The sequence below is a fragment of the Vitis vinifera genome, chromosome 5 (assembly GCF_030704535.1).
Source record: "Vitis vinifera cultivar Pinot Noir 40024 chromosome 5, ASM3070453v1".
Taxonomy (NCBI): Eukaryota; Viridiplantae; Streptophyta; class Magnoliopsida; order Vitales; family Vitaceae; genus Vitis; species Vitis vinifera.
The window spans coordinates 23,993,002-24,019,281 of NC_081809.1; the positions used below are offsets into that span (position 1 = coordinate 23,993,002).

Below are 26,280 nucleotides of genomic sequence, written 5' to 3' on the forward strand. Positions count from 1 at the left end.
TTTTCATGTACTTTGAGCCAACCCACTTTTTTGTGCCAAGATTGCCCTTCCGATCTCCATCACCAATAAAAAAAAATAGGTTACAATGGTACAGCGGCGATGGACTAATGTGGAGCTGTGGCAACCTTGGCACCTCCAGATTTTTCTTCCACAGCAGCATCCAAGTCTCCATGTCAACAATGATCAAAATTTGAAGAGGTTTCCTAGCTCATTTTTTTTATTTCCCCTCTTCCTTCGTCATCTTCTTTGTTTTCTAGGTTTTTCCACTGAAAAAAAAAGAGTTGAAGCAAAGCCACCGCACGAGGTGAGCGCCAGCCACTGTTGCCATTAATCACCACCAGCTTCCCCTCAATTGCAACTAGAACCCACCATCACCGTTGCAGCTTTTTCACATCTCCAATTCCGGCGACTTCCAACTCTAAAACCATCTCCATCTTCACCACACCAAATTCCAATCCTTCAATACCTATTCGCCGATGATCCACTTCCATCTTAACAATAGTCGTAGCAGTTGAAGGAAAAGAAAAATCCGGAGGTGCCAAGGTCATTGCCACCGTAGCTCAATCCAGCTCCGCCACCACCACTGAAGCTAAACCCATCTCCGGACATGGAAGCTTGGATGCTGTTGTGGAAGAAAAATCCGGAGGTGCCAATGTCGCCATAGCTCCACATCAGTCCATCACCACCGCACCACTGTAACCTATTTTTTTTATCAGTGATGGAGACCAGAAGGGCAATCTTGGCACAAAAAAGGGGGCTAGCTCAAAGTGCATGAAGGCAATATCATTTTCCATATTAAAATCTGATTCTCATATTTCATAAAATTGGGTTTTAAAAACCATATATTTATCAAATGACCCCATCAAAACACAAGTTTCCCAAAGGGGAGATTGACTTGTACCCACTGTTTTCTATTTTGAATGCATCATTCCCTATAGCGTCTGCATTCAATGCAGTTTATTCAAGGTAGGCTCATGAAAACAAACTGCCCAGAAAATAGCTAATTAGCCAACACACAATGAACTACAAAGGAGACTAGTGATTAGAAGTTACAACACAAAAGAATGCAAGTTACGCAGAAAACTACTTTCCCAGAGAAGGGAAAATCATAAATTATCAGAATTGAATACAAGAAAGAACTAGCTCAACAGTTACATAATTGATAATACAACAGCATGAGGAAGTAGTGGCAGCTGCAGCAGCAGTTGTAGTTGTAGTTGTAGTACTAGTAGCAATTCAGAAAATCACATCTTTCCCTTCCTTCTACACTTTCTTCCTCCCAAGAACCCAAACCTGAACCTGAACCTGAACCTTGAATTTGCCACGGTGAACCAAGAGTTTGAAGCCCTTTTCACTCACTGCCAAGGATGTTTTTTTGGTTCATCTTTGTCTAGAAGTTGTGCTGCAAGAACAAGTTTTCTTGAGGAGAAGCAGGCCCAATCTCCTCCTCCAAGCTTCTCAACCCGTCACCGCCATTTCCTCCACTGCCTAAGTTTCTTGCTTCCAGGTTTTTCCCATCAACATCTGCTTCAGAAACTGAGGACTTCCTTCTCTGGGAGGAAGCAACACTGGGGAAAGTTATCCATGATGGAGCTCTGAACTCAAATCTTTGATCTTCTGCTTCTGCAACATCGGTTTCTGAGACTGACCGGTTTGATGATCTCTGAGAGGATTTCTTGTGCAGTCTACTACTTCCCAGTACCACCTCAGTTGGCAAGATCGGTTGCTCGTTGCATGGGCTGCCCATCAACTGTGCAAGCGCTCGTTCCAGAGCTGTTGTTACTTTGTCCATTGATGGCCTCTCTTTCCCTCTCATTCTCACACATTTGTAGGCCACTGTTGCGATCCTTTTCAACGCTTCGAGGTCAGATGGGGGCTTCAGAACTGGATCCAAAATGGCTGATATGTCTCCAGATTTGATCAGAGGAACAGCCCATTCAACTATGTTCCCCTCATCAAACTGCATATCAATGGCTTTTCGCCCACTTAAGATTTCCAGAAGTAGTACACCAAAGCTGTAAACATCGGATTTGGTTGTAAGGTAGTGAAGTCTATAGTACTCAGGATCAAGGTACCCAAACGTCCCAGCTGGGGGCTCGGCCAGTGGGGAGCCACTATCAGCAGGTCCCAACAATGAAAGACCGAAATCAGCAACACGGGCATTGTGTTCTTCATCAATGAGGATGTTTGATGACTTGATGTCTCGATGAATCACAGGCGGGCAGGCATAACCATGCAAATACTCAATTCCCCGAGCTGCCTGCACTGCAATGGTGACCCTTCTTACCCAATCCAATTGCTCTTTTAGGGCCTTGTTCTTCCCATGGAGATGCTGGTGTAAGGACCCATGTGCCATGAACTCATAAACCAGAAGCCTTTCCCCACCTTCTTCACAATAGCCAAGCAGATTAAGCAAATGAGCATGGTTTAATCTCGATAGCAGGTCAAGCTCGGTATGGAACTCCTTGGAATTCTTCTTCATGTCAGAAGACATTGTAGCCCTTTTAACTGCAACCACTGTGCCATCCTTCAAAACCCCTTTGAAAACGCACGAAAAGCTTCCCTTTCCCACTTGAGATTCTTCCTTGAACCCGCCTGTGGCTCTCTCAAGTTCATCATAGGTGAAGGTCTGAGCTCTTCTGATCTTAAGCTCATCCAAGTCAGGCCGGATCTTACTGTTATCATTCTGGAAAGAAGAACCATTAGCTTTGCCTTTCTTGGACTTCAATCCTTTGTCTGAACACCGACAGTTCCTCAACTTGTAGCGAACATATAGAATTGTGGTTAAAGACACAATGCTGACCAAGAACACAGCAAAAGCAACCTCTGCTACAACTACTGGCAATTGTAGTGACCAAAACCTTTCAGTTTTCCTTCCTGTTATGGCATTTGCATAAGAGGAAGAAGAACAATTCGAGAAGCATTCAGCTGAGTAACAGCCTGAGCAGTTAAATTCACACTGTCGATCAGATTTCAAAGTGCATTCAGCTTTCTGGTACATGTCATCCAGGCAGGCACTGCTGCAGGGCAAGCAGACATGAGAATTTAGAGACTTGCAAGGCGGGCTTTCATGGTTAAATTCATAGAACCCTGGAAGGCAAGGACTAGGGGTGCAAAGCCCAGGAGATACAGCTAAAGGGAGCGATGAGGGAAACCCGAGACCCCAGCAAACAGGAAGGAGAGATTTCTCAGCAAGGATTCCACAAGTGAAATAATTCCCAGCTGCAATTTCATACACCTTAATGCCATCAGGAGGTAGAGTACTTGTCTTGACACGAAAACCCCAACAAGTCACCCCGCGATCCGAGCTCCTGATTCCACAAGCATGAAATTTCCCCCCCACAACTGAAAGCATTGGATCTTTTGGAGCCGAGTCCACATTGCCTTGTCCAGTGTATGCAGTAGATATTTCTTCCTCAATGTCCAAACTCCTTCCCCCCCAACAAAAAACTCTTGAGTTAGCCCCCTCCAAAATGCCACAAACATGGTACCCACCAGCTGCAATCTTCTGGAACCTCATTTCTTGAGGGATTAAGCTCGTTACCCGGCTACTAGTTTCATCCCCCCAACAGAAAACAGTTCTATTTTGAGAAAACAATCCACAGTTGAACTCTGACCCAGCAGAGATGGACTGCAACTGCCCATCAAACCTATAGCTTCTAGTCATGTTATACCCCCAACAATCTACAAGAGAATAGTTCCTAAGCCTTCCCGTCAAGGGTTCTCTCAATCCACATAAATGGTAATCGCCTGCACTAATTTCTAAGTACTCAGCCCCTTTGATCATGGGTTGAGGAACACCCATTTGAACATAACGACTACTTCCCCAGCAGTAAGGCTGGTTAGAATCCACTAAAAGCCCACATACGAAGCCGTCCCCGGCGGTTAGTCCCATAAAGGGGAAATGGGCAGGGGTTCCATAGATTATAGCAGAATTTGATCCATAACAAGTCACAAGATGAGACCCATCTGATTTTAGACCACAGAAAACAGGGCCATTCTCACCATATGAAATGGCTATGGAAGACATGGAACCTAGGCCTGAAACTAACCACCATAAATTTGAGAACACCACTAAGACTCTAATTTGTACAAGAAATACAGCTTGCCATGTTTGGATCTTCAAGACCCAGTTGAGAAAATGTTCCAACAAACTCCTAGAAATTCCCATTACAGAACCCTAAGTTCACTGTTCAAAGACAATCAAATGTCCACCAACGGAACAGCTAGAGGGGAAATCTAGTACTCCTGAATTGCATTCTGCTTTCTTGCTCCAAACCCCAGATGAGAAAAAAAGATAACTGTGGTTCTTCAACCAGAAAAAAAAAAAATATTAAAAACTACACAATGGAAAGGAAACTTGTTCTTCTGCTGACATTTATCTATAACACTGAAACTCCTTTACAGTTCATTTTCCACAGTTGAAGAGAAAGGAAAACAGCAGTATCAAGAAGATGTAATAAAAACCCACATATGAGAACCTTTTTCTTGGACAGCCAAACTCACCAATATCCAGATAATGAAAAGAAAATGCCAGAAATCCCTACTCAGAGAGGAGTTTATTCAACCTCAGACAAAAACACATTACCTAAACCCTTCTTCTGCTATTCCTCTCAAGGACAACCCATGAGAGAAATTCAATCCAGTTCTCTTTTGTCCCAGAGAACTGGGAACTCAGCAACGAAACTGAACAAGAGAGATCAGTTTCTGCAGCGTTTTGGATCAAACAACACACACTACGACACATTTGAAGCCATGCACACACCCCCACTTTCTTTCAACTTCAACTGTCCATTATTTTCCCTCTACAAGCTTTCATGCAGCATACTGCAGAAGTGATGAAGTCCTTAGGAAAAAAAAACAAAAAACCCATGAAAGAATGGATTGTTGGAAACTTGTTGCAGAAAATTGAAATGGAGTTGTAGGCAAGATTGGAGAGAGAGAGAGAGAGAGAGAGAGGGAGAGTGCAATAATGGCATTGAAGATGGAGGTTCTCAATATGGGCTAGTGTAGGTGAAGGCAATAAATGAAAATTAAATGCATATTGATCTTTTCATGCCTGGATTTCTGCACACTTGTCCACATATTTTTTTCTCAATTTTCTTTTCAACTCTACTATGGACTAAGAATTTAAGATTGAATCTCACTCTAAGATTTGTTTCAAATCCTCTTATACAATACTTCTTTGCCAGTCAGCAATCTTTGTTTTCTTTCTTCATTTTTTTTAATATTCTCATCCTCTCTCTCTCTCTCTCTCTCTCTCTCTCTCTCTCTCTCTCTCTCTCTCTCTCTCCTCTTTCCCCCCATATATATACACACTACAACTGCCCTTGTAACCCTAAGACAAAACTTCTTTGATTTCCCTTTCAAAATATTTGTTATAATTTTATATAAAAAATAATTAAGTGTAAATAAAAATAAAATAAAATAAAAACCATTTTATGCTTTTATCTATGTCTATATTTATTCCTTAATTTTTTTAATATATTAATCTTAAACTATGTGGAAGTAAGACCTTATCTTTGGATTTTTCATCAAAAACTAGTTGGGAAAACCTTTATTACAAACACATTAATATTAACTTAATTTTTCATATAATATATTTGAATATGCCCAATTTATTCACATACTTATGGTAGAGTTCATTCATTTAAAAAAAAAAAAAAATTCCTAAACACTTACTATTTGATATTTGAGTATAATTTAGAATTAATATTATCTAAAAAAATGTTTAAAAAATCAACTAAGATAAGAGTGAAAATATGTGGATTATTTATATCATTTACCCTAAATTTAAAGATATTCGTAGGTTGAATTGATTTATTTGAGCACGAAAACACAAATATATTTTATTTAATTCAACATACATATCTTTTATTTGATAGTATAATCGATTTCATTGTGTATTATGGAATAAGACACTTTTTATAGGGTTGAAGATATTATTACGACCTGTATCCATTATGTAGATATTTTTCGTTTTACACCCAAATAAATCATTGTGTCATATGGGATAAGACAACCCCTTTAAGGGTCAAGAAGATTATAACAATATATAGCTCCACCACCTAGATATTTTCATTATAAATCCAAATAAATCCTCATAGTTTTAAAACACATCAACAAAATTAAAAATAACTCATATTTATATATAGTATTAAGAGTCCCTTTTCTAAGTTTGAAATTTTTTGAGTTATTGTGGCGGGGGAGGAGAACCCAAGAAAATTATTTTATATTCACAGTGAATAGCGATGTTTCTCTTTCTTCTTGTCTCTCTACACAATTGAGTTCATGACATCCTCTCCGAGCAATTCACATATATTAAATGAGTTAGTTAGATTATCATCAACATAAAAATAAACTAAAATATTCGCTTGAGCTTAATAAAAAATTTGTGCTTTTAGTCAAACCCTTTTTAGTAATCCATATTACAGATTTTAGAAATATCATTTAATTGTAAAAAAAAAGTAGAAAATTGTGGTTAGAAAATTGTTGCAAGTTTCAAAAATTAATTTTTTTATATATATATTATGATAAAATGTAAAAACTCTTAATATAAAAGTTTAATTCTTCATGTTTTTTAATAATTTTAAAAAATTCATGTTTTTAAAATAATTATCCAAAAGTTCATGAAGCACTAAGTGTTCCATAAATTAGGTTAGTAAATTACTATAAACATATGTTTGGAATAAAAAATTAAAATAATTTATTCTATTTCAATATAAAAAATCAAATTTTAATTAAATAAATTATTATAATTTAAGAAATAAATGCATTTAGGGTTTAAGATCCTAGTGTCCTACAATCTTATTAATTAATGGGAGTCACCAAAACATTTGTAAGGGACTTTTCCTAATTAATGAAACTTGTCTTTGACTCTAATCTTTTTACAAACTTATTGAATGAATAATCAAACAAATTTTTTTTATCTTTATTTTTATTTTTATTTTTTAATAATTCCACTATGTGGCCACCTCATTAATAAATAATAATTTTTTTAAAAAGGGGTAAGGGCCTTTTTACCTTCTTTTGAAATTCTATAATAAAACAAGTAATTTGTTGGGATAGTGGTAGACAGGAGTGTCATTTGGTTACCAACTACCCTAAATTAGGAATATTACCTTAATATTTTTGTTTTTTTATATAATTATTAATAATAAGCCTTACTTGGAATGGCTACTAAGAGGTCATTTGTTATTTTTAAGTTTAATAAAAGTTTTTATAACCCTTTAACTAATTTTATTAGAAGAACTTACTATTTTTGAAAAAACAATAATAATAATATGGAATTAAAAATGATACTTTTTCTCAAAAAAAAAAAATATATATATATATATATTACCTTTAATAAAACTTTATATTATAGATCCATTTTTATTTTTTCTAATACAAATGTTTAATCCAAAATAACACAAAAATGTTACACAACAATCAACTATACTATCGGTACAAATCACATAATTAATCCAAAATTAAAATTTTCATTATATAATTAGTTTGTGACACAAGCGAATAAAAATTTGGATCTCATCGGAATCACCCTATTTATCCTTATGAGGAGAAGTTTGGTTTCAAACCTGGTCTAAAAGTACTTAAAAAAAGAAATTTATTATAAAATAAAAAAAAATATTAAAAAATATTATATCATTTTTCTTTTTATTATAAGATAAAGATTTAATAGAAAAGTAGGTCAAAGTAGGAGTGGGATGGGTGGTTTTTATTTGGCTGATCCTTCACATTTATTAATTCATAAAATATTCTATATAGTTGTCTTTTTCTGATTATGTTTTTGTATATTTAATATATGTATTTATGAGAATTGTGTGGTCCATTCTTCTTGGGATTTTAATAAAGAAAAAGATTATTAGGTTTTAAATTATTGATTAATGAATTTCAACTTTCATCCTTAGGGTTTCAAAACGACACATGTTTCAACTGTTCTTCATGTGGAGACTTTTGTGGTCATGGAAAGTGACCTTGTCACCCGTGGGTGACCTCTATCTTTGTGCCCAAGGGTTAGGGTTTTATTTTTCAAATTATTTAAAACTCCTAGTTTCAAAATACTATAACAATCATATTTCTAAATTTCTAAATTTATATTGAAACTATTATAATTTCAAGGTATAAATCTTTTGTTTAATTTAAAGCTTTTGTTTAATTTACTTTCATCCCTGCCTCACCTTTTTTTATTTTTTTATTATTTTTATTTTAAAAATTTTTATAAAAAGTATTATCTTATGTTAAAAAGGTGAAAAAATGAAAAGAAAAAAAAAACTAAAATAATTTTTTATTTAAAATTATATATAATTGAGGTGGAGTAGAACCAAATCATACTCAAACCCATTTCGGGTTTACCGTTTCAGGTATTTAAAAACTTTTCAAACCCACTCCAAACTTGTTTATCTTTATCACAAATTCTTCTCATTATAGGCAAGCCGAAACAGGTATGCGAAAAAACCCAACTTCTAAGGATTGATCAATGAAAGTGGGAAAAGTGTTAATATAAAATACAATTTTGTATGATATTAAGAGCATTTTTTTCTATCATATTTTGTTCATAAAAAGCATTTGGAGAAAGATTAAATTGCTTTTACAGTTTTCTTTATGATATCTCTCAATACTTCAATGTGCTATATTTAAAGGTTTATTCTTAAATATTTTATCCTATATAATAAAACTTAACCTTTATGTATAATATAAAGTTGAATATTGACATTTTTGTATGGACTTAAAATAAAATTATTTAATTAATTAAAATTAAAAATAATAATAATAATTATTAAAAAAAAAACCATAACCAAAACCAAACACTTGGGATGGATGTTTTGACATTTTTTTTCTTAAAATGCTAATAACCATTTCCAATATTTTAGCTGATTTTCATAAAATAAGAACTAGTGGATCACAGAAAAAGTTAAAATTTTCGTAGAAAAAGTTAAAATTTTCATAGAAAAAGTTGAAAATTTTTCACAATTTGCAAAATTCTTGTTACAAAACATTGAAAAGAAAAGGTTGAACTTTAAAAGAAGAAAAATAATTCTCCACAGAATAAAACATGGCTTGTGGCCACCCACTTGTAAACATATTCCCTTCAGATTTGGAAGATTCAGAGTCACTGTCCAAACATTTATTAAACCATTTAACATCTACCAACAAGCTCCAGCTTGTTCCTATAATTAGAGCTACAGGGCCAAAACCCTAAAGCAATGTCCTTATTTTGATTGATTTAGCTTTAAACATAATCCTGGAAATCTTCATTGAATCTGATGGAACTATTTCTTAATAGGGCTTCCAAGACATGTTAGATGAAAACAAGGTGAACTGTCTGATTTAGGGTTTATGAATCCTACACTAGGCTGCTGCATTTTTTTAAATCTAGGGTTTAGGTGGAATATCACACTCAAATGGTTCAAGTGTCCCATCTAAGATACCAAAAAAGAACTGACAACCCAAAGGGTTCTTCATGCTCAGGGCTGGCCTTTTCTGGCTCTGTATGGTTCCCACCAGGGTGCTCATGTGCAGCCTAACCTGCACATGGGGAATAAACAGACGAATAGACTCAAACCAGAACTCTAATGCCATGTTAGACTTCCTATTGTTTCAAGAACTTGAGCAGCTAGGAATAAGTCAACAATGTATATCAAGCTAATACCGGGTTTAATGGTTGACTCAACCAAAACAAAGTAAAAGGACTCGGTACGCTAGTCAAATTGTTCATGGCTGGATTGGATTCGGTAGAGCCACAGTAACTATCTGTTTCTAACATTTCCCAACTTTTTGCCACAAAATGTTTTTTCCAGAGTAGACAAATGTGAGAATACAATAGTAACAATACATTAACTCACAAACAACCAACAGAAAACAACATTAAGTTCTGAATGATAACCAGAAAATTTATAAGACAGCATGCACCTCTAAGAACTATCTTGTGGATTTATTATTTCTGTGTTTAATATTCCCCAATGAATGTAGTAACCTGCAGCATATTAACAACTCATGTCAAAAGTTTGATGGAGAAATACCCAAATAAGTTTAATTTTCCGAGAGGGTCTTTAAGGAAATTCTAAGAGGACAGTTGGGCAGATTTAAATTCTGAATGGAAATGGAACATTCTATTTGTTCCAAGCATTAGCATTTTAAGTGCATGGAACCATTCCTTGGAATGGAGCCATTGCAGGGATTGAAGTAATTGCTGATAACAGAAACTGAAGGAGATGTCATTATATGATATTCTAGAATTGATCCTCCATCAACAAAAGAGAGTGTTGAATAAATGAAAGAAAGCTTCTTACTTACCATAAACAGCATCCCAGAAGTGAAACAATGGAGTGTAGGTAAAGGCAAGGAATCCTTCTGTGGCCTACACACGCTTGCGGATCTCACTGGAAAATAAAAAGTGAAAATATTTAGAAGAATTGTAGTTATGTCAAGCTACACATGAAAATGATGTGAAATGATAGCAAATCTGGAATATCAAAACTAGTCTACAAGCATCAGATAAACTTAATCATCCCCTTCAGGTGCCTCAAATGTGCCAAACCTATGTACATGACTATCCACAAGCATGTGATTCATATGCACCTTCATCTATAGGTGAGAATCATCTCAACTTGCAGCTTTGAGACTTTTCATTATGAAGAGACCCTCACTCCAATTACCAAGATGAATTCTGTAAGTATTCTGTTATCATGGTAGCAAATCTGAATGAGTTAGTCATGGTAGCAAGTCTGAATTCTTTCTTACAGGATCTTGAAGAGGAAGTACATACAGTGCAATCTCCAAAACTCAAAATTTGGAAGATGGGGAAAAAATATTTCCACTTGAATAAAGCTTTGTATGGCCTGAAAAATTCTTTCAGAGCATGGCTAGAGAAGTTCAGTGAAACTTTGACTAAGATTGGGTAATACCCAAAGCAAGTAGGTCATACTTTGTCTATCAGGCATAAAGGTGGAAAGACTCCAGATAGTATTTATTAATGACACTGTGACAACTAAAATTTCCTTGTGGGGAATACTTGCAAAGAGAGATAAGATAGGGAGTAAAATTAAAATAACTAAACTTGAATGACCCAAGATACCTTTTTGGAAGTGAGATTACTCAGTCTGAGCAAGGTATCTTTTCTTGTTAAAGGAAATGTCTGTTGGATTTGTTACAAGAAACTCAAATACTGGGATGTAAACCAGCAGATACTAGGTGATGAAGGAAAAAGATCTACCATGGGTTATCACATCTTGGGAAGATTGATCTATATTCTCCACTAGCCCGGACATAGGCATTCACTCATTTGTCATCGTTCAAAAGGCATTGAGCAAGCCTTTATAGAAATAAATTGGCTAGTTCATCATCTACAAAAGATCTAGAAAGGGGTATCACATCTTGGTTGGAGACAATCTCATAACTAGGCAAGTAAGAAATAACCAATAGTAACAAGTTCAAGTGTAAAACTCAAGTTTAAAGGGATGATCTATAGTACTTGTGAGCGAATATGGTTGAAGGTTTTGCTGCAATCTCACTGATGTAGAAATTGATCTCCTTCAGAGACTCATGTCCTCCCTTAGTTCAGTGCATTTGTCTCCTTCTATGACACATTCAAAAGCTTGGTCTTTGTCCTCCTTAGGCTTGTTTACTGTTAAATTTTTTTCTTAGCTTGTCCAATCCCTCAAATCCCATCTTGTTTCTTCCGACCAAGTTTTTGAGGAAATCAAAGCCCCTTCAAAGATTAAGGCCCTTGCTTGGTTAGTAGCACATAGGAAGGTAAACACCAATGACATGATACAATTGAGAAGACCATAAAAATCCTTTTGTCCTCTATGGTGCGTTTTATGCAAAGGAAATGGAGAATCGATTGACCACCTTTTTCTACATTGCCCATTAACTATTGGCCTATGGCATAAGCTCTTCAATCTAGCAAGGTTGGATTGGGTTCCACCGAGGAGCATTGGAGGACATGATGATTATTGCTTTTAGAGGTTTTGAGAATTCAATCAGAGGTAAGACACTTTGGCAAATTGCTTGCCTCCCCTTATTGTGGATTGTGTGGCAAGAGAAAAACATCAGGATTTTTTAGGATAAGGGGAGATCGGAAGGGATGTTATGGGATGTACTTCACTTCTTTTCCTCTCTATGGGCCTCTTGTACTGTTCCTTTTAGAGGAGTTCCTCTTAGTGTTATACAATTGAATTGGCTTGTGGTTTGTGATTCAAAAGCTTGAGATAGTTTGGGGTTTTCTTGTGTATAGTTTTGCATAGAGGTTAAAGGTTGAAGGATTTTTTTTCAAACCAGGGAGTCTAAAGGTTAAGCAAACCACAAGTTTACACCGTGACAATAAATCCCCAATTAGCATGGCTCATAATCCAATACAGCATAATTGCCTCAGTGTATTTAGGTGCATTAGCTTCATTAAGTAAAAAACTCAAGTTTAATTGAACCAAAATATAACTTGCAGGTATTCTTACTAAAGGAATGACAAGTCATGAGTTTCACTAGGCATTAGCTTCATTTCTGATCAAAAAAATATGGTTGAAGGATTTTTTTTCAAACCAGGGAGTCTAAAGGTTAAGCAAACCACAAGTTTACACCGTGACAATAAATCCCCAATTAGCATGGCTCATAATCCAATACAGCATAATTGCCTCAGTGTATTTAGGTGCATTAGCTTCATTAAGTAAAAAACTCAAGTTTAATTGAACCAAAATATAACTTGCAGGTATTCTTACTAAAGGAATGACAAGTCATGAGTTTCACTAGGCATTAGGTATTATGCATTAGACAAGTTGGGCATGTGTGTTATACATACACCAACTTTAGGGGGAGTGTTCAACATGTAACTAGTTAATAAGTAGATGCTTACTGTCTAACCAATCTTCTTTTCTCCTCATGCACACACAGACATATATACACACAGAAACACACATGCATGCACACACATGCACTCACACACATGAGACTTTGGGGTGTTAGCTGATTAAAACGAGAAACCACAGCTTTTCTTTTCTCTTCCCTCTTTTTTTCTCTTCCTTTATTATGTTCTATGACTCTAATGAATGGAAAAAGGGAAGTGTACAGAAATAAGCTTGGACCTTGGAGACTAGCCGTGTGGATCGTCTGGGAAGGACCTCTCCAGAGAGATGCTCTGTGCTGCTATGAAATTCACCATCATTATGTTTCCTCTTTCTGTGAAGTCCTTCAATTGAATCTGAACTATCAGACTTCAAACAAGTCTTGTCCAAAGAATTGCCAAATTGCAATGTTCTGAAAGAAACAAATATACATATATGCTTAGATCTCTGCATTAAGAAAATCACCATAAGAACAAACCTTTGTGGGATGAATGCTTACTCTATACTGTTTGTTCCTTTGGCAAGATTGGTCCCACCTTCCTGCACAGGAAGAACTTTAATACAGGTTTGTGGTGCCCTCATGCATTACATAAATGCAAATATATACACACTTATGACAACAAAAACTTTGGACCAAAAACCAACACTTCATTAATTCAAATTATTATAATTATCTTGATACAACTCTGGAGACATTGTTGAGTCCAAAGTTTTTTTTTTTATTAAATTATTATTTCTTTATCCTTTTTTGGGCAATGGTATAAAGTTTACTAAAAGAGTGGAAAGACAGAATCAAGAGAAGAGATGATAACTCCTTAACCTATAGAATAACCATAAGATATAACAGCCAAAACAAAGTGCCAAACATCTAGGTGCTTTTCCAATGTGCATGTCTCTTTTAGTGCCTTATATGACATATCTAAGATTGTTCAATCTGAAACTAAACCTAAATTTTTAAACAAGCTTCTGAATTACTACACCAATTACCAAAGAAACAGTAGTGGATACACCAGCACCATGTTAACTTTTCCACATCTCCCAAACATCAAAACGCTAGTTAATAAACACACATTAATTTCAAAGTGCTATTAAAATATTTCATGAAATATTCTGTAAATTTAAATAGCAAGTATAGCTCATTGATTAAGAGGAAAAGTTAGGCCATGTTTAGTAACTTTTTTCAAAAATAGCTCTGAAAAACAGTTTTGTAAAACAAAAGTTTGTTTGGGAACCTAAAATGTTTTTAACCTATTTTTTATATTTTTAAATATGTTTTAAAAATAATTTTTATACACGGTGCTTTAATTTTAATTATTCTTCGTATTTGTATGATTATTTTTTAAAACAATCCTCAAAAAACAAGTGAAAACAACTTAAAGATATTATCTGAAAATACTCTATTTTCTATTTTTAAGAATAAAAAACTGTTTACCGTTTTTTGATTGTCAAATGTGTTTTCTTGTTTTTCTATTTTGGAAAACAAAAAACTATTTTCGAAAACAGTTCCGAAACAAAACCTTAATTTTGAACAAAGATTAAGTACACGAATTTATTTTCTAAACTCAAAAACTGTGCTGTAACAGCAGTTAATAGTTTATCTTTTCAGCCTTTTATGGTAAATTTTGAAAGTTCAATCAACAAAAGGCCAAGGCCTTATGTTTCTTTCCTAGATGGTAGCCCCCCTTCTCTTTAATTCCAATAGGATTCCTAGATTGTAAAACCATCCTATATGCTAAAATATTTGAGTCTATTGAGAACTAAAATTTGTTTCCAACTACATTCATTATACCAGAATAGGATCCTGATCTCGACAAGAAAATCATGCTTCAAGCTTTCAAATAGAAGCTGCCAAATATAGGTAAAAAGAAATGTAATCTAAAAGACACCTAACCCAATGGGGTGGCACCTTATGTATGCAAGGGGTATACAAGAGGCACTAATAACAGAAAAAACAATGCACCCCGCCAAAAAACAGCAAAGCTAAAGTCATATGGGAGAATATGATAAAGACTAATGTAAAGTTGCAGTGAAATGCACTAAATCAGCATCAGACTATCCCACCATCATCTTCTGAATTGGTCTTATATAAACTCTAGCACTTCACCACTCATCTGACCTCTTGTCTTGTTCTTTTCCCTTTCTTCCTTTTACCATATTTTTATTCCTACCTTCCATTGGCATAACAAATCTAAACCCTTTTCAGACCATGAGACTATTTTAGTTACTATTAAAGCTCCGTACAACACTAACTTCTATCACTGCCCTTTGCGTGTGAATGAATTCAATCACTTCTAAGGTTCAAAACTGTTGACAACTTATGGCTCAGTTTGACAAGATGAAGAATGAAAATAAACAATTACTTGAGGACTTTGAAACCAATGATGAAATTGTTGGTTTTTACAGATATATGGGGAAATATCAACAAATTTTGATAAAAAACATATTAATGGGTGGAAATTAATTAAAATTTGTGGAAATATTAGAGAAAACACCAAAAAATGATAATAGAAGCAATAATATACAAATTAAAGTTATATTTATTGCAAAACATGAAAACAAATGTTAAGTTGGATGTATTTAAACATATAAAAGAAATAATGATATCTATATATATATATTGTTTAAAAATGTTTATAATTTTATTTATAAATATTTATTGTTTTGTGCATTTAATTAATGTACAAAATATATAAAGAAAGAATTATCAAGATACATTAGTTTTATCTTTTAATCAATTAGTTAAATTAAATTTAAAGATAAAATATTTAAATGAATCTATTGGTTAAAGTTTTATTGTATAAAAAGTTTAGAAAAAACAAAAATATAATATAATATAATATTTTATTAATAAAGGACTCTTTTATTTGTACCCTTTTTCACTAGACTTGCCTACGTATTGAAGAGGGCCCTGGTTCCTTATTAGATTTTATTGACTGATTGTGCGTGCGTTAGTAGGAGGGTGTTTTCTATTCTCTTTTGTAGTGTTTCTACTTTGTTGTCTTCCTTTGTATACCTTCCGTGTGCTTGGGGCGTGCCCCCCTTTTTTATTTGGCTTTTTCAATGTATTCTTGGTTGCCTATCAAAAAGAGAAAAAAAACACACACTATAACCCAAGACAAGTTAGCCCACTTGGTTTGGTTGCTGGTCATACAGGCTGAAGACCTTGGTTTTACTCCCCATCACTTCCCTTAATTTTTGGAGATTTTTGGAGTTTTGGAGCACATTGACCGAGTTGCGGTCCAATAGTCGAAATTTCAGTGAAATTTCGGGATATTTTAATCCCTATTTGAAACCAAAACTTAATGGTGCATTTAGGCATATCTAAGCTTAGAGAGGCCTGCTCGAGAGAAAACCACTTCTTTCTGTCCAAAAGAAGCTTCTACTTGCTCTTATCATCCAGTCAAGAACTGCCAATAAAATGTAGATGTGGGAGCCATTCTGAAAAATCAACATCTAGCTAGGGGGGTCATTAGAATTTAATTCTATTTGAATTGAAAATCTGAATAATATTCTAGTTTCCATCTCTAGGGTTTAAGTATTCTAAACTTTCTTAAGATTAAATAATACATCAAACTGTCATGGGAAGACTATTTAGCATGGAACATTCTGATGAAAAAGGAATAAATACAACAGGAACACTACAGAATAACAGTGCAACCATTTCATTTGTTGAATAGAACTTTATGCTATCATATCAAACTGTACTAGAACATCCACTTTATTCAATACAATATTACACCCTATTTGGTAATTGTTTTCGAAAACAATTTTGAAAAACAATTTTTAAGAATAGTTTTTGAAAACCGTTCTCTAATATTTTGTAGAATAAAAATATGTTTGAGAACCTGAAATGTTTTTAACATGTTTTTAATATTTTTAAATATGTTTTAAAAATAATTTTTATATCTAATGCTTTATTGTTAATCATTTTGTATGTTTGCATAATTATTTTTTAAAACAACACTCAAAAAACAAGTGAAAACAACTAAAAGATGTTCTCTAAAAACACCATATTTTATGTTCTTAAGAACAAAAAATAGTTTTTTGGTTATCAAATGTGTTTTCCTATTTTTTTGTTTTGGAGAACAGAAAACTATTTCAAAAAATAGTTACCAAACAGACTCTTAATCTTTCCTTTCTCTAGAATTTATTAGTTCATCCATGCATGTGGAAAGGAAGAGTAAAGAAGGCCATACCCGTTCTTCAGCCCCTGAAGCTAGATGTTTCCTGCAAGTTTCCTGATTAGGCACATTGGAGTTGGCAAGTCCACCATGTTCGGTTTCCGCCTTGTGCATTGGATTGACCAAATGCAGGACTCCACCATTTCCACAAGGAGAAAATGAGGCACTTGTGCAGTGATTTACATCTTCAGATAACCGCATCTCCACAGAACCACTTGCCACACTAGGATTCACAATATTGGAAGTGTTCTGCAGGGTTGAATTCTCACAAATTTCAGTACAAAGCTTTGAATTTTGATGCTCCCCTGCATTGAAACTTTTTGGGCCATCTGATGTTGAGTTTGCAACAGAGTTACTGGTTGATTTTACCTTGGAAAAAGAACAAACGCTTGAATTAAGAGTTGTTGTTTCCCCATCTTCGGAACAGGTTTTAGTACCAGAAATCATATGGTTCTGTACATCAGAACTAGGTCTTGATGATAACAGAATTGCTTGATCTTCCTCCGGACTCCCCAATGTTTCTACAGCAATGCTACATGCTTGTACCTCACCAGACCTAAATGACCCATCATCAACACCTGGAGTATCCTCCATGAGACCATTTTCTCTCAAATTTGAACTTGGCAAAGATCCAGTTTCTACATGGCCATCATTTGCTCCACAGCCTGAAAGTTTATTCCAGAGAGACAAATTTTTGTCATGTCTAGCACTAGCAACTAGTCTCTGCCCAAGATCCTGATGAATACCTTGAAACCTTTGATTACTCTCATGTCGACAAACATACACCTCATTTTTCAACCTGTTGGTCCAATATGATGAGCCTGAATTCAAGTCAACATAAAGATTAATCCCCTCATCTGACCTGACATGATACTCAAACAAAGAGGATGGAGCTTTTGTAGAGGAAGCAGAGGCACTTTCTCCAGAAGATGCACCAATATTTATGTCTCTATGTTGAATTGGGGGGAAATCACCTGCCCCACCCTCTCTTGCATGATCAAAACAATTCTTACCAGACCTCATTTTTGGGGAATCCTTTTTAGAGTTAAAACCACTCTCATCACGTAGGGTAACAATTTGTGAATGGGATGTCTCTTGGAGAGTATTTCTTGAAGAACCAAAGCCTTCAGAAATTTCCTTACCTGATGCCTGTATTGACAGAGCAAAAAGTGATCAATTGACAATGAGCCTCCAGAACCCAAAATACAACAATAAAAAGTTCAATAGAGCAGAATCCTATTTTTCAAATGGCTAGTGGAGCTATGACTACACATCTTTTACCACCCCCCTTACACCTGTGTCAAAAATTGCAACATAGCCAAGTTGATCTGCCATTTGCCTTGTATTTATGCCAAAAGTCATAACTGATCAAAGCTTTGCCTCATGTAAAGTGGCAAAAGAAGCAATTCTTGCTACAGAAGAAGAAAATATAAGTTTCCTATCATGTGGAATCAAGCCATTAGGCTAAAACATGCTATGCAGGAACCTGCCAGGTGGTCAATATGCAGCTTATTAGCCCCATCTCCAACTGATTAAAGACTGGAGAAGGGAAAAAGTATCAAACCAGGGTCTATGTTGCTTTATAGGGTGTTTGGTAAATCGACTTACCGACTTAAAGTGACTTAATAACTTAATTTAAGTTATTAAATAGATTAAACATGTATGTTAAAATAACTTAATATCATAACTTAAAGTTAAAAATGACTTTAAGTATTAAGTCAAAATAGTTAATTTATTCTTACATAAATCTAAAACTATGTTTACAAAAAAGATTTGAGATTGATATAATTTAAGTCATTAAGTTGATTTACCAAACACCCTCTAAGTCTATAAAACCTTCTCATACACAAATCAAGTCAATAAGCTGAAAATTACATGATGTACAAGTGATATTTTAATATAATAGTCACCTCAATTTCTTTCTAAAAAAATACAACCATGAATGAAAAACAATCAAACCTTAGTACAAGTCTCAGCCACCATGCAAATCCCCAGTTCTTTGCATCCAGTTTGGGAATACTTCTCATTGTTATCCTCCTCTCTTGGACGAGAGACGATGATCCCACAGCTAACTGCAATAAAAGCACCCAATCTTTTTTCATTTCTTGCTACATATTTTTTCAATGAGTCAAGAAAGACTTCATTAAAAAAAAATTATACTGATTTATTTTTCTAGAGTTGGAAATTGGCAATCAATAAAATTGTGCAAACCTTTTCCAGCTTCCACCCTAGATTTTAACTGTGTTCCACGTTGTAGTTGTGGTGTTGAAGATGCAGGAAGGGGGAGCTCTTTAGTCCCACTTGATTTATCCCCAGAGGATATCGAGCTCACACTTTTTCTCTGCAAAATTTTTAAACAATAATAATCATTCTAAATTTTTGAAGATCAAAAAAGAGTCTACTATAAAATTCATACAAAGAAAAAGAACATATAAATAGGTGCATGATGATTAAATAATCTAAAAGTGCAGAAAGGATTGGGACATTTATAGTATGTGGTAGTTAAGACAGCAACCCCAAGTAATCAGAACCAAGGCCATCTCAGTCTGGATCAATGTTCAAAACAACAACTCATTTAGTTTAAGTAAACTACATTGTGAAGGGAAATTAGCTCATGGTTGTTTTAGGTAGTTAAATGAAGTTTAAAATTATACTCAAACACCAACACATACAAAAAGACAAAATGATAATAATAATAATAATAATAATAAATATTTAAAAAAAGTGACCTCACAATGCTATAGAGAGATGCCTAGTTTCCTGGAACACCAACAACAATAGACATGCTACATTAAGTATCAGGATTCATATGGAAATAAAATTAAGTACTAACTTATTGCCGACATCATTTCTTTAATTGCCAAAAATTGTACTCTTTTGTTATTATATTATATATATACGTTCCTTTGCCTATCAAAAAGACAAAAAAAAAAAAAAAAAACAATTGCAACAAACAAAGCAAGATGTAAACTAGCATGAATAAAAATGATTTAGTTTTACAAAAATATAAATACAAATAGATGAATCAAACAACTCAATTTAATTCAGAAATTGGACCAACAAAAGTATACATGTTGCTAGTGAGATAGGATCAGTGGCAGGGCTAGGAATGTGCTCAAAGAGGGGCACAAATAGAAGGAATTATTTCAGGAGGGGCAAAAAAGGGAGAGATAACTGTATATAGTGCAGCAAAAAGCATACTTTCCCCTTAAATGAGGTTAAGGGTTCAAAACCGCTATTATGATTTTATTTTTTAGGGGGGGCATGTGCCCCTCTTGGGCCAAGCTAGCTCCGCCAGTGGGTAGGATGCTCCTTCTCTTGGGTTCATCATCCAGCTAATCATGCTACAGACTACTTAGCCAAGCAAGGAGCAAAGAACTTGTCTCCATCTCCTTTGTTGGTGACTGTTGGCAGATCCATGGGGATCCTGAATCAGTTACTGCTGAAAATCGTCCCAACTTGTTTGATTGTGCAAGCCATCCACAATCAATACAGCTTGTATAAGATGTAAATTAGGACTGAAAAGTAGTTATAAATTAGGGCTTCAAATTAGGGATTCCTTCCTTGTTTGTATAGTTGATTAATAGTTTCTACATTCAATGTATTCTAGGTTGTCAGTAGGATCATTTTACTTTATTGTTTTCCCTGTAAATTCTATATGTTCATTGTAAATTCCTCCATCAATACAAGAAATACAATTCCATGATTTCTCACAAGAGCTTTCTCCCTAGCACCAGTAAAAAGTTTCTTTAGTGTGGGTAGATTACTATTTCAACCTTTTGTTTGTTCAGGTGGTTCTATTTCTTTTGTGGACTAAGATACTTATTTTACCTTTTGATAAGCAATTATACACTTGGACATATTGTTTGTCCTTTGTATTTACCATTCAATAAATGAATATGTCTTTTTTCCAAAAGAACCAAGGAAGAGATGAAAAAAAAAGCAACAAGAACAAAAGCACACACCGCTAACCCCTCCCAACAAAATCCTTTAGGAAGTTTTTTTCCAAAACCTGATCCAAACTTTCAAAATTCTCCAATTATACATTTTCCATACGCAACAAAACAAACACAAAGAAGTTGCCATCCACAACCAAGTATGTCTCTTTCCCCACAAGGTTTTCCTCCATAATAGGATATTTTAAATTTTAGTGCACATTGTAAGACGGGCTAAAAACTATTTCTCATGTGCTACTACATTTTATGCCACATCAACCATGTTGGCTTCCTTTCTTGACCACATTTAGTTCTCTTAAAAAATTCAAATATACCGCATTAGTTGAATGCGATTTTCTGTAATTTGTATATAAAATTGCATGCTGTACTTTCTAGTCGAATGCAATGGATGTGAGTTCTTTTAAAATTATTTTAAAAAAATTTGAACTAAAACCGTGGACATTATATGCAAGTTATATTTTATAAAATGCTTACATGGGATCATATTATCAAAAATAATAATAATAATAATAATAATAAAACTGCATTCAATGGATGCGGCTTTAGTCAAAATAAATAACCGCATTGATTTGGTTGAGAAAAAGGGAGCATGCCATACTAGCATAAGATGAAGGAATGTTTTCCAACACATTCTACAATGTGGATCAAATGTCCAAAACAACCTGCTTTGGAAAAAAACTTATTTAAAAAAAAAAAAAGTCAAATAACTGCATTAATTTGGTTGAGAAAAAGGGAGCATGCCATATTAACATAAGATGGAGGAATGTTTTCCAACACATTCTACAGCATGGATCATATGTCCAAAACAACCTGCCTTGGAAAAAAGCTTATTTTCGGGTGCCTCCTTTTGTTTCCCGGGAAGCTCCTTTTGTTCCCTGGGAAGAAATTTAGAGGTTCAAGGGTTCTTTAAAGGTTGTTTTCTTTTCTTAGGAGGTGGATTACAAAGAAGACATTGACAATTGATTAGTTGATGAGAAGGCCATAGTTCTTGGCAAATTGTTGTAGTTTGCACAAGAGTGAGAAGGAATCTGTTAATCACATTCTTATCCATTCTGAGAAGGCTTGCAATTTATGGTATCTGTCATATTCTTTATCTGGGGTTGCTTGGGTGATGTCATTAAAGATGAAAGACTTGTTGGCATGGTAGTTTTTTGAGGAAGAGACACACAAATATGTGGAGGATAGCCCCTTTTTGATTGTTTTAGTGCATTTGAAGGAGGCACAATCAGAGGATTTTTGAGGATCTAGTGAACTTGGAACAAGCTTCAAAAGATCCTTTCCTCAAAGTTCCATTTGAACAGTCTAGGGACTGTTTGCAGGCAGATAATCTTTCATTTTTGGAGTTTATTGATTGTTGAGGAAAGGCTAGGCCCAGTTATGGCCTTTGTTCTATGTTGTTGTTTGCATTTCTTTTTACCTTTCAACAGTCTCTATACTTCACAGGTTCCAATGCTGTGCCTCCTTATTAGGTTCTTTTAATATATATCTTAATTTCCTATCAAAATATATATCTTCCTTTCCCATAGAAATAATTATGCCAATCAATAGAAGTTCACTTGCATAAGAGGGAAGAGTTTTTTCAAAGAAGTGTCTTAAGTGGTATGTGCGGATTACTTCATCTTCTTCTACAACTATATAAATGGATAAAAGTATCCAAGAACCAGAACATCCAAGTAATTTTCATAACGTTGATGCACAATGATTTTTTATTTTTATGAGAATGATGCACAACGGTTCTTCTGACTCAAGAATTGAACATTGTACATGTACAGAAATACAACAAAATTACAAATGGAGATATAACAACTAATAGTGTGAAAAATATCAGGGTTCTCCACTTGTTAATTGTTCAAGATTAAAGAGAAGTTAGACCACTCGCAATATTACCTCTAAGGAAGAGAGCATCAATTTCACCAAATCATCAACTGAAGTATCTGAAGGCAGACCATAAATCCTGCACAAACCTTGAAGCTCTTTCCTTGAGAGGATTTGGATCTTGCGATAGAACTCCTCGTCTTCCTTATTCCCCATCTATCTGAACTAATTAGGAAAAAAAGATCAACATGGAAGAACAAGAATTAGAGTTATGTCACTTAAATATATCTAAGAGACATGAGAGTGCAAGAAAATGATTCCAAAAAGGAAGTTCCAGCAGAAGTTAATAGGATAAAATGGCACATCAACTATAAATGAAGCAAAACATCCCAGTTTGTAGTTCCCACCAAAGCAATTTGTGCACTGATCTCTCATTATCATGTGTTGTGGTTGTATCACTACCATCAATCCCCTACAGCTCTCATCAATTTATGAGATACAATACTTCAAATGTCGCACTATTTACCTACAAAAGCTCATATGAGCAGTTAAAGCTCACATTATGCAATGAAAATCACTCAATTGGATATATAATCACTTTTTTCTGATGTATATCAACAGTAACTTATGTGGTATCTCATAGTCAATGCACTCACCAATCATCCAAAATATATAGAGATCTAAAGTCTTCCACTTCTTGCTTCTTCCAAAGAACTACAATAAATACATTTAAATCCTCAACAAGTATTCCTAACAAAACATTTAAAAAGAAAAAAATCTTTAGCAGTCATTAAATTTTGAAAATGAGAACACAAACCCCAAAGGATCAATAATAAATCTTTATTTGGCATATCAACTGCAGGAACAACTATCCGGATAAAGTGATTCTAATAATTTGATTTAAATGGAAAAACGTTTAGTGGAAGTTTCAAAAGATTGCAAGTCAGAAGGTTAAAACCCATTCAATCAATACCGATATTTTGGAAATTTATTGTTTCAAATGGGAGCCATCATGTATCTCAAATGCAAAGCATTCCCCAATTGATTGCCCCAATCTACAACACAATACATAGATAATTAGACTCAACATTGAGACTAACTTTATAAACCTATACATCAAAACTGAAAAGAAACAAGAAATGGAAAACATTTGAACTCAAATTGACAACAAGAAGACACTCCGAGGTAAAAATCTTGGTGTTAAACACGCGGCCCACAACACCCCCACCATCCTCCCCCCCACCCCAACCCACCCACACCACACAAAAAAAAGTCTCCTCACTTGATAAAAGCAGTAGCAAACAAAGAACCCCATGATATCTATTAAAGAAACCCACATATCTAAAGTGGTTTTAATTAACAATCTTTTAATATAAAAACCTAGAAACTGCAGAAAAGGGATAAAAGACCAATTAAATGCTTGAAACTCAGTTCCATGTCTTGGAATGAGACAAAAGTTCCATTTCACGATTGCTATACATAGTCAGACAGTTCTCCATCCCACCCACAAAATGAGAACGCAAAACCCATTCTCACAAACCAATTCAATCGAAAAAACAAAAAAAAAAAAAAGAATAAGTCAATCTCATCCATCTTCTCAATTTCAACGCAGGCCAACAAAACCACCAGCATGACACTCAAAAACAAAGATAAAAAACAAGCCAAACCCATCTGAACAGCAGAGAACACCACTGTTTGGTTGCAAGGAAAACGGGGGGGAAACGAAAGAAAACGACACATTTTGAACTTTCATGTAGCTTTCGTTCAGAACAAGACAAGCCAGCAGGGGCCGAACCGCTCGTTTTGCGAAGCTAAAAATTTGAATTTTCACTTTTCTACAGTTTCTCAGCAGCCAAACGGAGGTCGTGGGTGAGAGGGCTTACCTGGTAAGAAATTATGGAAAGTATTTTCCAGGAAAATGAGAGTGTGAGCTCAGTAGTTGCCCAGCTCCGGCTTTAAATGGAGCCTCTGTTGTCCTAATCCGAAACTTTTCGGATCCGATCTGTCGGATTCGGATCCAGAAATTTTCTTCCTCTAAACGGAACCCGATACAGGTTGTTTGGACCAACCAACTTTTTTTTGGGTATTATTTCATTTTTGTCTTTTCCCACCCATACTTGTACTTTTTGGATTCAGTGCACCAAATTTAATTTTAATTATTAATAATATAGAATATAAAAAATACAAACCCTAGGGTTTGTTTGTTTGTTACTTGTTTCCCAAAAATAGTTCCATAAAATAGTTTTTAAGAACGGTTATGAAAAATTGTTCTCAAATTTTCTAGAACAAAAATCTTTTTGAAAACCTAAAATGTTTTTATCCTATTTTTAAATATATTTTAAAATTATTTTAAAATATAATTATTTTTTAAAAAAAATTCTCAAAAAACAACATAAATAATTTTAAAAATAACTAAAAAATATTTTCTATAAATAGAAAATAATTTTTTATTATCAAATATGTTTTTCTGTATTTTTTTCTCAAAAATAGAAAACTATTCTCGAAAATAATTATCAAACAGACTTTTATTTTTCTAAAATAATAATATATTTTATTAGCATGGCTAGTATGATTACTTGGAATTTGAAGTAATTAATAATTGGATTTTTTTTAGATATTTTGATTTAATTTTTTTAACTATGGAAGAAAGGAAATAAAATTCAAGGTTAATTTGCTAAAATAAATGCATTTCCTTATCGATATTAACAATTTGCTAAGACACATCAATCATTAAAAAAATGAATTTTATTTTAAATAATTATAATGTATTCCTTAAATTTATATAATTAAGAAAATCAATGCATTTATTTTATTAACTTAGTAAAGAATAGCCAACACACTCAATATATTTATTTTAGAAATTAAATTTTTTTTTATATATTCCATTAAGAAAACCCAAATTTTCAAAAGTCATGAAGTTAATATTTTGTATTAATGAAATTATAAAAAATAATTATAAATTGTAATAACTATATCAAGGTAGTGTTTTATAAAAATTGAAAGTTAAGTTTTAAAAAGGCTTCAATTATAAATTTTAAAATGACAAGTAGTAAAGTGTTTTATAGAAAATAAGGGTTTGTCTGGTAACTGTTTTCAAAAATAATTCTGAAAAATTGTTTTTAAAAATTGTTTTCTAATTTTTGTAGAACAAAAGTCTGTTTGAAAAATCTAAAATATTTTTAAATTATTTTTAATATTAGGAAATATGTTTTTTTTAAATTATATCTGGTATTTTATTTTTAATTATTCTACATGTTTGTATAACTATTTCTTAAAACAATTCTTAGAAAACAAATTAAAATAACTAAAAGATAAAATAGTTTTAGGTTGCCAAACGAATTTTTTGTTCCAGAAAACATAAAATTGTTCTCAAAAATAGTTTCAAATAAGCTCTAAGTTGTTTTGTCTAATTCTAGGGTTTCATAAAAAAAATTTAAAAACTACATTTTATAAATGTTTGTTGGAGACATTTCTTATTTTTTTATTTTT

At 33.8% G+C, this 26,280-nt stretch overlaps 2 protein-coding genes across 14 annotated transcripts; both read right to left on the bottom strand.

The window, feature by feature from the left end:
* Window positions 1-1,019: 1,019 nt before the first annotated feature.
* Window positions 1,020-5,156, bottom strand: LOC100266430 (serine/threonine-protein kinase-like protein ACR4). The gene has a single exon (XM_002264900.5). The coding sequence runs from the start codon at window positions 4,169-4,171 to the stop codon at window positions 1,391-1,393; it is 2,781 nt and encodes a 926-aa protein (XP_002264936.1). The 5' UTR covers window positions 4,172-5,156; the 3' UTR covers window positions 1,020-1,390.
* A 4,581-nt stretch (window positions 5,157-9,737) lies between these two features.
* On the bottom strand, window positions 9,738-24,836 carry LOC100261223 (uncharacterized). Of its 13 annotated transcripts, XM_059737145.1 has the most exons (13): window positions 24,675-24,705; window positions 23,765-23,846; window positions 23,448-23,505; window positions 23,199-23,317; window positions 22,864-23,016; window positions 19,232-19,361; window positions 18,980-19,092; window positions 17,390-18,169; window positions 17,036-17,269; window positions 13,339-13,379; window positions 13,080-13,251; window positions 10,297-10,382; window positions 9,738-9,976 (listed from the first exon to the last, which is right to left on the bottom strand). In XM_059737145.1, the coding sequence occupies exons 5-12, from the start codon at window positions 23,005-23,007 to the stop codon at window positions 10,380-10,382; spliced, it is 1,617 nt and encodes a 538-aa protein (XP_059593128.1). In that variant the 5' UTR covers window positions 23,008-23,016; window positions 23,199-23,317; window positions 23,448-23,505; window positions 23,765-23,846; window positions 24,675-24,705; the 3' UTR covers window positions 9,738-9,976; window positions 10,297-10,379. The 13 variants fall into 13 exon arrangements, with proteins under 13 accessions (XP_059593128.1, XP_059593126.1, XP_059593125.1 ...); XM_059737143.1 differs by lacking the exon at window positions 23,199-23,317 and having other exon boundaries at window positions 24,675-24,715; XM_059737142.1 differs by having other exon boundaries at window positions 17,036-18,169; window positions 22,864-23,011; window positions 24,675-24,706.
* Window positions 24,837-26,280: the final 1,444 nt, after the last annotated feature.